This window comes from Dunckerocampus dactyliophorus, chromosome 15, assembly GCF_027744805.1.
Source record: "Dunckerocampus dactyliophorus isolate RoL2022-P2 chromosome 15, RoL_Ddac_1.1, whole genome shotgun sequence".
NCBI classification, from domain to species: domain Eukaryota; kingdom Metazoa; phylum Chordata; class Actinopteri; order Syngnathiformes; family Syngnathidae; genus Dunckerocampus; species Dunckerocampus dactyliophorus.
In genome coordinates this window covers 5,805,004-5,819,584 of record NC_072833.1, presented here as the reverse complement: position 1 = coordinate 5,819,584, position 14,581 = coordinate 5,805,004, and the positions used below count along the sequence as shown (strand labels likewise).

Below are 14,581 nucleotides of genomic sequence, written 5' to 3'. Positions count from 1 at the left end.
TCAAAATATATATTTATAATTGAACATGTTTCTAAATGACCAACGTGAACCAAGGATTGAACATTACTGTCGACAGCTGCGAAAGGGCGCTTTAGGCTTGTGACAACGCTATGCTGCTCCTGCCTGCATTCAGTGATGTGGAACGAGGTGAAACTTGATGAACTTGCTTACCAGTAACTTGTTTGTGGGACTCACTGGCTTGTTATGTTAATTTAGCCTATTCAGCCTCCCAGGTATGTTCTTCATGCGATTGCATAGTTTAATAAATGTTAATGTTTTTCTGTGTGCAGTTGTATAGTTGAATAATTTGCCTTTCCAGATTAAATGTCTGTTCTTGGTCTTGAATTTTGTGAACTAAATTTCTAACTATAATGCAATTTATAGTCCAGTGCAGCATACAGTCGTCCCTCGCCACATCGTGCTTTGAATTTTGCGGCTTCATAGACTTTCAAAAATATTTTAATTAATCATTGCTGTTTCATGGTTGAATACGGCCTATTATTAATTTTTAAAAATGCATATTTAAGCACATTTTACGTATTTTTGCCTAAATTAAGCATTTTCCAGCATTAAAATGGGTAAATAAAGTAAAAAATACTAATACAAAGCATTCAGAAAACGCATTCCAATACATTGTGATGATATGTAGTATTCTACACTGGTCACTAAGTGTCATGTACATTGATGAGATAATAGTCAGAACTTTTACAGAGCGGGAAGTAAAAAAAACAAAACAACAATAATACTATGTGTAATTTCTCCTATTATGCATACTATATTGGGTAATATGAGTGTAAAGGTGACTATAGGTGTGTTATTTCATGTCTAGGTTGCTCTAATAATGCTCAAAACAATATTTTGTATTGTATTGTATTGTATTGTATGTACTTTATTTATCCCACAGCGGGGAAATTTTCTTGTTACAGCAGCAAGCAAGCAAGACAAGTCAAGAGAACAGTAAAGTAAAGTAAAGTAAAGCAGTAAAGCATTTAGAAGGTTGTGTAAATTTTTTCTATTCTCTAATTACAAAAGTATTTGATTCATAAAGAAGGAATCCTACATTGAGGAAATTCATTTATCACGGTCGGGCCTGGAACCGATTAACCGAGATAAATGAGGGATTACTGTATATGATATGGGTTTTTTTCTCTTCAATACCACATTGATCCGAATATAAGACGTTTTTTTCCCAGTAAAAAAAGTCTGATGGGGGGGCATATCTGCAACATTACTCCAACCACAATACCGTATCGACCTGAATATAAGACGTTTTTTTCCCAATAAAAAAAAATCTGATTGCCACCTGTAAACCAATAGGTGACCCTGAATGACTTCTCCCCAAGCGAGTCAGAGCTTTTCTCCCTGTCACTTACACATACCAGTGACCTGGAGAGATGCGACCACGACACACAGACCCGCTCAAAAACAACTCAAAGATTGTACAAGTTAGCAATCAACACAGGGGCAGCTATGATGCTATAATGTCAACAGTTATTAAACTTACCAGTTATTAACAACATAACTGGAAAAAAAAACTTTTGTCTTTGATTTGGTCTTGAAAAGGAGGAGTTGTCTTATATATGGGTCAATACCGTAACACATGTATTTACGTTGGTGTACCAAATGCCGTGGCTGGTGGGTGTAACAAAGTTGCAACTAATGATAGATAACATACAGAATAATTTGTCACTTTGTTTTTTTTCCAGGTGGTTAATCCAAAGAAGAAAGGAAAAAAGAAAAAATATCTCAACTCTGGAACGGTAAGAGGCAACACCTAAATCAGTTAAACACTTGAAATTAGTTTTCACCGACCCACATCTAATCATTCCCCCTCTCTCTGTCTCCCTAAGGTAACACTGTTGTCATTTCTGGTGGACATTGAGGTCACCTTCCTGGACTACATTAAAGGAGGGTATGTCAATGACCACATGCTTATTTAAGGCACACTGTGAAATGGGGGTTGTTGCCCTTTTTTAATGAGGCATGCTGCTGGGTGTCCCGGTCCTTGTGTTACGGTGGCCGACAGAGCTTGACACAATTCCAAAAAGCGGAAGCACAGTTGCAAATACCCATTGTGCAAATACAAAATACACAATCCACAAATGCGACTACAGTATATTATCAACGTGGTGACACCAGAGCGACTGAAAGTGTGAAGATGGTCCAGTTTAGAAAGGTAAGTGAAATATTTTTGCCAGTGTTTATTTTTACATACTGTATATGTGCATGTAACAATATAGTATACCGTAGTTAATATGAAGCTAGCTTTGCAGTAACATTTATTTTTTTGTATAACATTAGTCAATTAATAAAGTAAGCTTAGGTTGGATGCTCTCTAACTTATATTTAAATGTATCTATACCTTACAGTAATGTTAAAATCTTGTCTCTTTCTCAGACCTAATGTCTTGTATCGTCTTGTCTCATAAACTGAGTGTCTTGTGACACCCCTACTTATTTTACATATAGAAGGCTCTAATAGTGTTAAAAACTGCTCTAACTACGAAAAATTTCCATTTATTAATTAGGAATCGTATGTCGCTGAAATTAATTTGTCACAGTCAGGTCTGAACATATGTGGACATGGAAAGGTATGTGCTCTTAACAACATAAAGTGTGCCCCTTCCAGATTTCTTGTTTTTTTGGATGTTTGTCACAGTTAAATGTTTCAGATCATCAAATAAATTTAAATATTTGTCAATGGCAACACAACTGAACACAAAATGAAGTTTTGAAATGAAACTTTTTAAAAGTAGCGTTGCATTTCAGAAAAAGAACATCATACTAACAGGAAAATATGATGGTGGTAGTGTGATGGTCTGGGGCTGCTTTGCTGCTTCAGGATCTCTAAGACTTGCTGTGATAAGTGGAACCATGAATTCTGCTGTCTACCAAAAAATCTTGAAAGAGAATGTCCGGCCATCTGTTTGTGACCTCAAGCTGAAACCAACTTGGGTTTTGCAGCAGGACAATGATCCAAAACACACCAGCAAGTCCACCACTGAATGGCTGAAGAAAAACAAAATGAAGACTTTGGAGCAGGGGTCACCAATGTGGTGCCCGCGGGCACTAGGTAGCCCCCCACGACCACATGAGGTTCCCGCAAGCCTGCTTTTCATTCAGGTTTTCAGTTAATAATGTGGGAACACTAGAAAGAAAAGTATTCTGAAACATACTGTAAAATGTGAGTTGTGGATACCAGCATTTTGTGAATGTTTTGGTAAAACAAGCATATTTGATCTGTTTGGGTTGAAATAAGGTATGAAAATCATTTCTACAAAAATGAGTAGCTCGTGGCCATTTTCATTTTCTAAAAGTAGCTCTCGCAAGAAAAAACGTTGGTGACCCCTGCTTTGGAGTGTCCTAGTCAAAGTCCTGACCTGAATCCTATTGAGATGTTGCGGCATGACCTTAAAAAGACGGTTCATGCTTGAAAACCCTCCAATGTGGCTGAATTACAAAAATTCTGCAAAGATGAGCTGGCCAAAATTCCTCCACAGCGCTGTAATAGACTCATTGCAAGTTATTTTTTGATTGCAGTTGTTGCTGCTAAGGGGCGGCCCACACATTATTAGGTTTAGGGGCAATAATTTTTTCATACAGGGCCACGTAGGTTTGGATCTTTTCACCCTTAGTAATAAAAAGTTTCATTTAAAAACTGCATTTTGTGTTCATGTGTTGTCATTGACTAATATTCAAATTTGTTTGACAATCTTTAACATTTAAGTGTGACAAACATGCAAAAAAATAAATCAAGAAGGGGCCAAACACTTTTTCACACCACTGTTTTTCCATTAGAGTGAACATTATTTTTTTTACCAGGAATTGTAGAATTGACAATACCGCCATCGCTCATCCTGCCACCATATACACTACAACGCTTCATTCTCTCCTCTATGTTACCTATGATGCCTTTTCTGTCTGTGGCTGAATTCTTTTTTGGTGATGGTTGGAGTTACGATACTATGTACTGTACATACAATCTGATATCTCAGTCCATGCGGACACTTTCTTATAACAGGGCAGTCCCAGGATCCCCTGATCCAGTTAGGCAATCTCATGGCATCGGAAGAAGCATTTCGTACAAATGACAAACACTGAAGAACAGACAAGGTGGTAGAAAGTGGAAGTCCAATGATAGGATGATGTCCAAGTTACATGTATAGTCTTCAGCATGGCGATTTCTTGTACCTTTAGCTCTAGACTCTTAATTTATGTATTATTGTTGTTGTTATTATTATTATGATGTATCATTATTATTATTATCATTATGTATTTTACCTAATAAATATCAGCTATTTCATATGAAAACTGGTGTTCCATATATGGGAGACTGTGCACTTACATAAATTTGAATGCTTTAATTGAGCGTGCATTCACCTGATGTTACAAACTGCTACACAAATAACTAATGCATTGAAGCTCAGGTCAGCCACCATACTGTCTGCTTAATAACCCACATCATGACATGGAAAACTTGGCTGTGAGACACCGAAGGACAGAATGACCGACCCGACGCAGAGCTCTGACTCCGAAGTGCATTCCCTTGTGTGCACTCACGCATTGTGTTTGAACACTCGCTTGTGTGACCTTGTGTGTCTCTATGCACATGTTCCGCTTGTATGTACGGAGATGACTATGAGCAACTCGACAAAGTATACAATGTCAAAGGGGGGAGAAACGCACAATTTTAGTCCCCGTGTTCCAACTTACAGCACTACTATAAAATCTGAAACACATAAGAATACTAAGTACCCTTGGTGATAAAGGGCTGTCTCAAGGGGCTATAGCCTACATTACCAACTTTTCAGACTTACTGTATGTAAATGTTTAAAATGCTATACTCTTGGCCCTGCGATTGGCTGGCGACCAGTCCAGGGTGTACCCCACCACTCGCCCAAAATCTGCTGGGATAGGCTCCAGCATACCCCCTCAACCACTAGTGAGGACAAGCAGCATAGAAAATGAATGAATGATTGTACTCCTGTACAACATGATGTGGAAGCACCGTCATATCATATCAACATCATAAGTGGTTTTGGTGTGTTTTTAAGTTATCCCTGATTACATTTCTATGCCACTCCTAAATATTTGGAACGGGCAGGCACTAAAACAAAAGTTCCACAAGCTCTTGTGAATTTCTCACGTCACAACTAGGAAGTTCACGTACATGTCAACTTGCCACCCCGAATCACTGCTGAGTACTGTTTTTTTTTAAAAGGGCAGCCGTAATTGTGTATCTAAACCAGAGTAAGGCAGCAATCAAAAGATCTTTTGTTTTGGGATGAGCTAAAGACCTACTTCACGGTCACTGCTTTTTTGCTATTGCCACTTCGTGCATAAGTCGAGCCGGATTCTCCAATATTCAACCATCATGACCAATATTCAGCTCTTCCTTACTGTTAGCACCTGACAGGTTCATGCATGTTTGACAGTGGCGACTGGTGGGTTTCAGTGAGTAGTGAGGTTCAGTGGACAAAAACACAAGAGACATACCCTTTTAATTCCTAACTAATTAACCATCCCCCTGAATCGAACTAAGACATCTTGACCCTGCTCTTTAAACCAGGGGTGTCCAAAGTTCGGCACGGGGGAAATTTGCAGCCTGCATCTTGTTTTTTATTGGCCCATGTCATCCACAGCCCACATTAGAATAGTGATTCTGTGGTTCACATTAGTAATAATTAGTAATAAGTAATTAGTAATTATTAATAATTTGCTTTGTTGCTCGGATTTTTAATTAAATATTTAGCATAGCTTGACCTACATGGGATTGGTTTTAGCATATTTAATAATCACATAGGTGAAGGATATCAAAAGTTTCCCCCATGTTTCTTTTTTCTGTATAAATTTTGGACACCCCTGCTGTAGGCCTAACTAAGCCAAAAAAAACCTTTCAGGAAATTTTCCCAAGTCTAACTGTATTTTCTTTCACTGATAAAAAAGTTTAACCCAAAATTAATCATAGCCTGGACAAATGTGGTGTTTTAATTTGTAGGATTGATATCGACACTAGCGACAAAATCTTTGTTATTATAATGTTGTTTTTTTTTTTTTTTTTTTTAAATCAATCTTATCCCTGAAAAATGAGAGGAAACACACTATTTTGCACCGTTCTAAAGTAAGAAATTAGTTCTACAGATAGGTAAAGGTTCTAGCATATTCTAGAGCAGTGATGGGCTACTTGTGGCTTGTGGGCCATTTACGGCTTACAAAACCATTCGATCCGGAACACCATGCAATTCTCAAAGCAAATAAAACTTCATAAGAACTAAAAACATTATGGAAGTCCCCCACTCTTTATGTTGAACATTCAAATCAACTATGAATGCCTGTTTTGAGAGTGCATGAATTATAACTTTTTATGTCACTGTTAGGGTAAAAGATACCATGCACAAAAATTCACGTTAACTCATAATTTGGCTAGGATATGAAAAATTTGGGGCTTAACAGTCATTCTTAATAACCCAGTGTGCTAATACTGTGGCTTTTTGATTGCTACGCTTGAGGTTCTCATTAGGGGTGTTGCAAAAAGAAAACAGCAGATCGATATGCCATTGATTGACATGGCAGGTTGTGAAGGTGTACACATGTACACCTTGACCATGTTTCCTTCGGCCATGGCTCCTATTGGAGAAACATGGTCTGGAAGCATCGTTCCAAACAATATTTCATTTTTCCTCAGCCCTGCCCGGCCTGTCTTTGCGAATTTGAGCTGCATGCTTATGTGGGCAAATAAAGTGCCAAGTGGTGTATCATTGCTTGAGACCTAAATGGACTGTAATGGTCCAGTTGCACTCGTAAGCGCATAATGGGCACCCAAACACGCCCACGCTTGCATACACAAATATTCCTAAATCACTCAAGCCATGCCCTGAAATCCCGTGTGTGTGTGTCTATTATAATATTTCTTTCTGTGTCCTCTTAATCTTCTTTCCTCCCGACTGCTCTCTCATCCGCTGATTGGCAGCTCTTTTCGGTGCTTCAACCCAATCAGCTAATTGTCCATTTGGACGTAATTAGCAGCATGATCGGCTGACTGCATTAGCATAAACGACTGATTCGTGAAGGCTCCATCTCAATCCAGAGCATCACTGCTCTCATTCTTTTCATTGCGCCTGATAAAGTGAGGGTACCACCCATGGTTCCCTACAAAGGAGCCTCTATTCACAATGTTGCGGATAAAAATGAACAGTTGTTGGCCATATCTTTCATTTGGATTCATGTCTTTGATGGCTGCTCTGTCACTCATCATGACAGATATTGTCTCCTCTTATTTTGGCTGGTGAATTGACTATTGAACCCAGAATAGAAGCAGGAGGAAACCATGCTTGTATTGAAACCATTGTGAGGACATGTCATTTCAGAGCCAGAACAAAGATTTGAAAAGCATGCATCCAAGGAAAATTGTGAGATTTTTATGCCGCCGCTGCTGGTGTCAAAATCATATATGAGATGTTTACCTTCTCCCATCCCCATGTGATTGGACACTTTCCAAGCTGCAACATCTGTTTGCATATTATCAGAATTGGTCACATGGCACATTTGTAGGCCACTGAGGAAAATTGTGTGAAATTTGTTAGGGTGGAATGCAGTACTGTTTGCAACCAATAGAGGTGCTGTTGAATACATGAGCAACTCCTCCAAGCAGCATTATTTTACTCAACCCTACAAATAACAGAAACAAAGGCTTTTGCTGTATTGATCCAAATATAAGACTAAAATTGATATACATATATACCACTTCTCCCCGAGCTTTTCTTCCAACCACACACACACATATGACCTGCAGAGATATAGCCGCAACACAGAGACCCGCTCGGAAAAAAGTGTTCCAAGGGTTGGGCAAGTTAGCAAACAGCACAGGAAGGGGTTATGATATTAATCTCAAGATAAAGGTGATCAAGCCCCGATGCTGTTTTTAGGCCACCCTGTACATTCATGCAGGAACCTAAGAGGAGCGAGTGGACGCGCTGCACACCTTCTAAAAGGATTTTTCTCATTTGGACGATAAACACAGCCTATTATGAATTCTGATCCATAATTAAAGACAACATTTCTTCACAAGCAAGGTAAATGTGCCTTATTAGAGGTATGCTTCAACAGATGAAAATAGGCACTTTTGTCGAGTGCTGTTGCTAAGCAACCAAATTAGTGGGCCTGCCCGTCCAGGAGCACCACAGGTGTTCCAAGCATGCAAACCTTTTTTTTTTTTCCCCCTCAAGTGAAATGACTTGCATGGTTGCCTAATTATGGTAAATTCTACAAAATCTGAAAAATGAACTGCTTCATGTGGCTGTTACGCCCAAAAAGCTGTGCTTACATCTGACTTGGATATCCTTTATCTTACATGCCAGACCATTTTTCTAACCTTATGGGTTCAACATTGTCATTCAGCGATATAGCGCTGCTGATTTGTTTGCTTTCTGTCTGTGCAAGTTAAAAGCAGACATTATCTATCCTTCGTCGTAAATATCAATGTGTATGTTGTCAAATATCAAAGTACATTTATTTTGTTTTGTTTGACTTAACAGCCTTAAGTAGTTGATCATATTTCATATCTTTCTGATTTATGCTACTGTGTAAAAGTTAGCAAGCTACTTCCTGGTTCATTGTGCCATTATGATTCTGGAATATGGACTGTTCCTTTGTGACTCAAACTGTAACAATGAATACTGGATGAGCCCCTTAATCTAGATCGTCACCAAAATGTTATGGAATCTTCCTTACTCCCCTGCAACTAAATGGAAAGTGGTTGTGTGTTTTTAGTGTGATCCCAGTAATGAATAGTCGTCCCTCGTTTATCATGGTTAATTAATATCCGGACCCAACAGTGATAAGTGAATTTCCGTGATGTATGGCTCAATATTAATAAATTAAACATTTTCAGAATTAAAGCATAGAAAACCTGTTTATGACCTTCTAAATACGTTTGTACCATTATGAGAGCCCTGTAAACATGAAATAACACATAGTAACATTACACTTGTATTACCTAATATAGTAGACACAAGAATAGAACAAAAGCCATTTTAGACATTAATAAGCACTTCCTGGTAGCTATTGTCTGATCAATGTAACATTACTGACACCCAGAGACCAGTGTAGAATATTACAGTATTGCCACTGTTTTTAAGGTGAGACTCAGGATGCACTTCAATCGTTTTATTAACAAGCAGAGAACACATACAGTGAACATTCACACAGGAGCTGCTGTCTGCCACTCTCTACACTGCTAACCTGCTGCCAGCACTCAGTTAATAGTCAGCTCTAGTTAGCAGACGTCACACATGTCACTTCCCAGGCCCCGCTTCTTAAAGGCACACACAACAAGTCAGAGATATTCTTACTCTTATTACACTTCATATCGCATCTTTTGAATGCCTTATATTAGTATTCTCGTTCATTTAGCTATTTTTATGCTTGAAAATGCTTACTTTAGGCCATGAAATACGTACAATATAAAGTAGATAGAGTGAGGGTGCGATGTTTGAACCGCGATGTAGCAAGGGAATTTTTTGGTCTTAGTTTTTAAGCTAAATTTTCCTTTGCTTATTTTTTCTTAGCTGGACAAAGATGATGTCAGGCACTTGAATAATCTGAAAATTATGTCACTCTCTCCTTAGGCTGTGCCAGTGAAAAACACGCATAGCTAAAATGATGGCAGCTGTCCATCCTTGACCGCGTATGATGTTACTTATACTCGTATGCTAACATGAGATGACATTATTCCCATACTACTATTCTCTTCTTATCTGTGTCCATCTCATCCTGTCCCCCTGAGTGTCCAAAAACAGCGACTGATATCTTGTACGGCCTCCACTTATATGGCCCAGTGTTGTGACAAATAGGATGAAGCTGATGGCTGCCTCAAATGGCCAGGATTGATCTTTTTGGCAATATTTTTGTGGCACATTTCTAAAAGCAGGCACAGGAAGAACCATCAGACAAATTACGCCAGCAGTTCAAGACTGCTGTTTGCACGGGGAGAGAAGGGGATTGAGACCATGTTTGATTAATGAATCATTTCCCTGTCTTTTTGTCTTCCAAGGACCCAGATTAACTTCACAGTGGCCATTGACTTCACAGCTTCCAATGGTGAGTCTTTTTGTAAACACACATATTTGGAGGACCTGCATGAGGACATGAAAGTGGGCTGATTTATTAAAATATCTGCTGCAGGGGGTACTGGAGTGTTTTCTAATGGCTCTCTACATCAAGTGACAAGTGACTGCTACAAGCTTAGTGCACCAACATATTATTATTCAGCACTTTGTTCCAATCCAATATCCTGTACGAGACAATACAGTTTGACCCCAAAAGGGAAAACTACTTAAATTAACATTTTATAATGTAATTCTTTGTAACCCTCTTTTACAGATGGTTTATGATAACCTCAAGAGCAAAATCGGTCAAATTGTGTTAAAGTAAAATCCAGTGTGACTTGCAAGAATAAAGGCGCTGTTGATTCAGTCTCAACTAGAACAGTGGCGATGGCAACTCCTCCAAGCAGCATTATTTTACTCAGTCACTCAAGGAAGTGTCAAGTCCCTGTGTAGCATTGTGACATTTAGGAGGAAATAGTACCAAAAAAAATTGATCCATTTCATGTTTAACCAGGACCTTTGCTCTTTTAGAGATTGATGGGTTCTGTTTTTGAACATATGTAATTATATACATTTCATTTATCATATTGACCCAAATTTAACATTATTTTCCCCTAGAAAACACTTTGAAAAATCTGTCTTATATTTATCCAAGCAAGCTTTTCTTCCTGGCACTTACACACACTATTGACCTAGAGATATGCAGTCAGGACACAGACCAGCTAGAAAGAAGTGTCACAAAGCTCAGCCAAGTTAGCAAACAGAGCAGATGCTCATTTTAAAGTTGCTGTCTGCGTTGGTTAGGTACTTCGAGGGAGGTGCTAACCCTCAAAACGGTATATCCCGCCCCCTGTTAGCGCCGACATTGCAAGCCACGCCCCACACAACACACGCAACTATCAGTCTTATTGTTGCCAGCTCATGACAGTGATATGGCTAAGTTTACCCACTGACTTTAACTAGAATTGAATGTATAGTCTTATCATAACTACACAATGACTCCAAATTGTGGGTCGCTTCTCTGAGAGTATATGAACACGCGACAGACATGTACACATCCGAGTGAAAGCGGTGAGTGACAGGTGTGAACGCCATTCATCTAATTCGGGTCAAATGATATTTTTACAGTTGGAATCGTGACAAATGTACATTTATTTGTTTAATCTGTTCTTCTAAACCACTAATGGTAACATATTCTTGACCATATGCTCCCACACAGCAGCAGCACTCCTTGTACACTCACTAGCTGTATGTATCGTGTGCCACACGATGGAATACTTTTTAATTCCTGTTATGTATACAACACCGTCTGATGTCATTTTCAGCCCGTTTGGGCGTCGTTATTTTGTGACAACACAAAACGGTGACTCCTCTGTTTCATCTAGCTGTTTCATCTGATTCCCGAAGTATAACACCTCATTGTGCACCAAATGCATTTAAACATCTACTTTGACCAAACTCCAACAAAATGTTACACCCCATTAAACGTAAACGGCGTATTCCACGCACAATGTTGCTATAAGGTAATCAAGGAAATGTGTATGCAAATGAGCTGACGTCTGCCTTGATTCAAAATCAGAAATATTGTAATTTATTGTGATTTTTTATTTAAGAGTAATTTTTGCTAAAAGAAACTGAGTCCATTTTATGTTTGTTGGGTTTTTTGTCTTTTTTGTTTGTTTAATTTATTATGTTATTTGTTTAATTTATTTTATTTAAAAGCTCTTGACATTCCAATTAAAATGTTAAATACTGTTGAGAAATTAAAGTTGCTTTTGATACGGTGTACTCGCATTATTATGCCATATATTGTCATTACATTAATTTTAAAAATGGTCTCAAAATAATGTTGACAGTGCTATCGTTTACCGGCACTAATTTGTGGGACAATTATAGTCCAGCAAAATTTGTTATCTTGACAGGCCTCGACGTCATCCATGCGCCCCACTCTCCAGGCATGACTAATCAACTTACGCAAAATCAAACTGTTGCAATAGTGTCGGTTGGCGGTCCCAGCAGTGCAAACAGAAGCTATAGTAATCCTATAATTGTACACTTGCATTTTTTTGCAAAGTGCAAGTGTAAACATGGGTTTTACTGCAATGTAAATTGTTATACATGTTTGAAATAAACTGAAACCAAAAAAAAAATAGCATTTACAATTTGAGTTCATAATTTGAGTCCATCATTTTCACAAGAACAGGCTCGTTTTATACATGTTCACATGTGACATCATCAGGTTTAATCACTGCATCACTATTAAACAATATTAATAACTGTTACGGGCCAGCAAAAGCATCATACACTTATTGTTTCACTAGTAAATACCAGTAATTCTGTGTGTAAACACCAGATTAATGTGTGTTCCGTGTCCCACCAACAGGTAACCCAGCCCAACCCACATCTCTCCACTACATGAGCCCCTACCAGCTGAACGCCTATGCCATGGCGCTGAAAGCAGTTGGGGAGATCATACAGGACTACGATAGTGACAAAATGTTCCCCGCGCTCGGCTTCGGAGCCAAGCTGCCGCCTGATGGACGCATCTCGCACGAGTTTGCTTTGGTGAGAACAAATGGAAGAAAGGATTTTTAAGAAAACGCTTTAATGCATCTTTGTCCTTGCTGATATAGAATGGGAACCCTCAGAATCCATACTGCGCAGGAATTGAGGGCGTGATGGAGGCCTACTACCAGAGTTTAAAGTCAGTACAACTGTACGGACCCACCAACTTCTCCCCGGTGGTCAACCATGTTGCCAGGTACCGCACAAAAGTTACCTCACATGCTTTAAACTCTCACTCTTTCTCAGCAAATCACGTGTGTGGGGAAAAGGAACACGAGAGCATGTGTTTTGTGTAATAAGTACTTTGCAAGGTGGTGTTGCCAGGTAGCTGGGAAAAGTGAGAAATGATTGCGTCTTTGTTTGCGTCGGAGGGCGTCATTTGTGCTGCAGGCAATCACCCAGACAATAACAAAAAAAGCATTAGTAATGCGTCTACTTTGCATTTTGAAGCAACTTAGACAACATGCACAGTGATGAGGACACCAGCACACACCTTTTAGGCTGTGTTCATACTTTTGGTTTGATACTTCAGACCAAAAATGTAAAAAGATCCTTGGTTGGCACTTTGATGCAATTAGCTTAGTATTCACATTGGTATTTTTGTCATGGGCAGTAAAAGGCAAAGCAAGGACTTTTGAGACATTACATGACGTCACCCAAATATTCAAGTGACTCGAACCGCACCAAAGCTCACTTATTTTGTGCACACAAGGGTTCAGATGTTCACATTCACACTTGACCAAACTAACCGTACTAGCAGAGTTCCTTTTCACTGAACCAAACAAAACAATAGTGAGCACACCCTGAACTGTTGGTTTGTCTCCCCCTTTTCTCCACCGTGTCACACATACAACACCGTAACCTTATTTGCTCCCTTTACCACTGTGCAACGCTCTGTGGGGGGGTAAAGCCACACACAGTCCACACAGTCGTGGCCTTGTGCAGAAAGGCGAAGTGTTGCAGAGACGGCTTAAATGATCACTGCGTATGGAAACAGCCACCATAAGTCAGTTTGTTGCTCGTGGGGGAGCGAAAGGTCATATTAACACAGAAGAAGTCTTATTGAACTGTGGATGTGCACAGTTGACACAGAGTTAGTTGTACTGAGGGAAGCACTTGGCAGATTAACTGTGGAAGATGAAGAGGAGAGGGAATCATATGACATTTACTTAGTGGCTATTAAAAAAAAAACATGTAACTGTCTCAATCCCACTCTTTTCTAATTTCAGAATAGCTGCTGTAAGTTTCATGCAGAGAACTTCCACCTGCATAGCTCATAACCTCACATCTATAAAAATATATTGAAGAATAGAAAAATATATAAAGTGTAAATATATATATATATATATAAAGAAAAATATATTGAAGACAAATTAAATGTCAAGATGAAGTAAAGATTCAGGGTAACAATAAAACAATAAAAAAGTTATTTTATTGAAAAAAAATTTCAATTAAAGGCTTAAAAATAATAATACTAGAGCTTCAACAATTAATCGATGAATCGGTTATTTTGATTCGTCTATCGTTTCATTTAAAAATGTACTGTAGATATCCTGATTTCAAGACAGTCACACACATCAGCTTTGACTTCGGAAAAGAGCAATAAACATTTTTGCCTCTGATATCTTGCAAAGCTAACCACTGCAGAAATGGGTGCGTAGACCGTGTGTAAGAACACGCAAAGTATGGGATTTATCCACTTGTACTTGCATAGGAAAATGTGTATATTTATGCGCAACTCTTACCATGCGTACACACAAAACTTAGTGGTAGAACAGTGAAGCTACAAATAGCTATGTCTGTGCCTGTCCAGCACAGGCCGTATCATTTTGCTTCGTGCTTCACAACTTGACCATCAAACAGGCACCTGAAACTTTTCTGCCCTGTTATGTGCGTATGGAAACTTTATAG

At 38.8% G+C, this 14,581-nt stretch overlaps 1 protein-coding gene across 3 annotated transcripts in view; it reads left to right on the top strand.

The window, feature by feature from the left end:
• Nucleotides 1-14,581, top strand: part of LOC129195141 (copine-8) — a 68,347-nt gene that overhangs the window by 45,272 nt on the left and 8,494 nt on the right. For 2 of the 3 annotated variants that reach the window (XM_054800938.1, XM_054800939.1), the window contains 5 exons: nucleotides 1,707-1,760; nucleotides 1,851-1,912; nucleotides 10,051-10,097; nucleotides 12,489-12,670; nucleotides 12,739-12,866. In XM_054800938.1, coding sequence (XP_054656913.1) covers nucleotides 1,707-1,760; nucleotides 1,851-1,912; nucleotides 10,051-10,097; nucleotides 12,489-12,670; nucleotides 12,739-12,866 — 473 coding nt within the window. Of the gene's footprint in view, nucleotides 1-1,706; nucleotides 1,761-1,850; nucleotides 1,913-10,050; nucleotides 10,098-11,017; nucleotides 11,177-12,488; nucleotides 12,671-12,738; nucleotides 12,867-14,581 lie in introns of those variants that run through there. The other variant, XM_054800940.1, reaches the window with a different exon arrangement.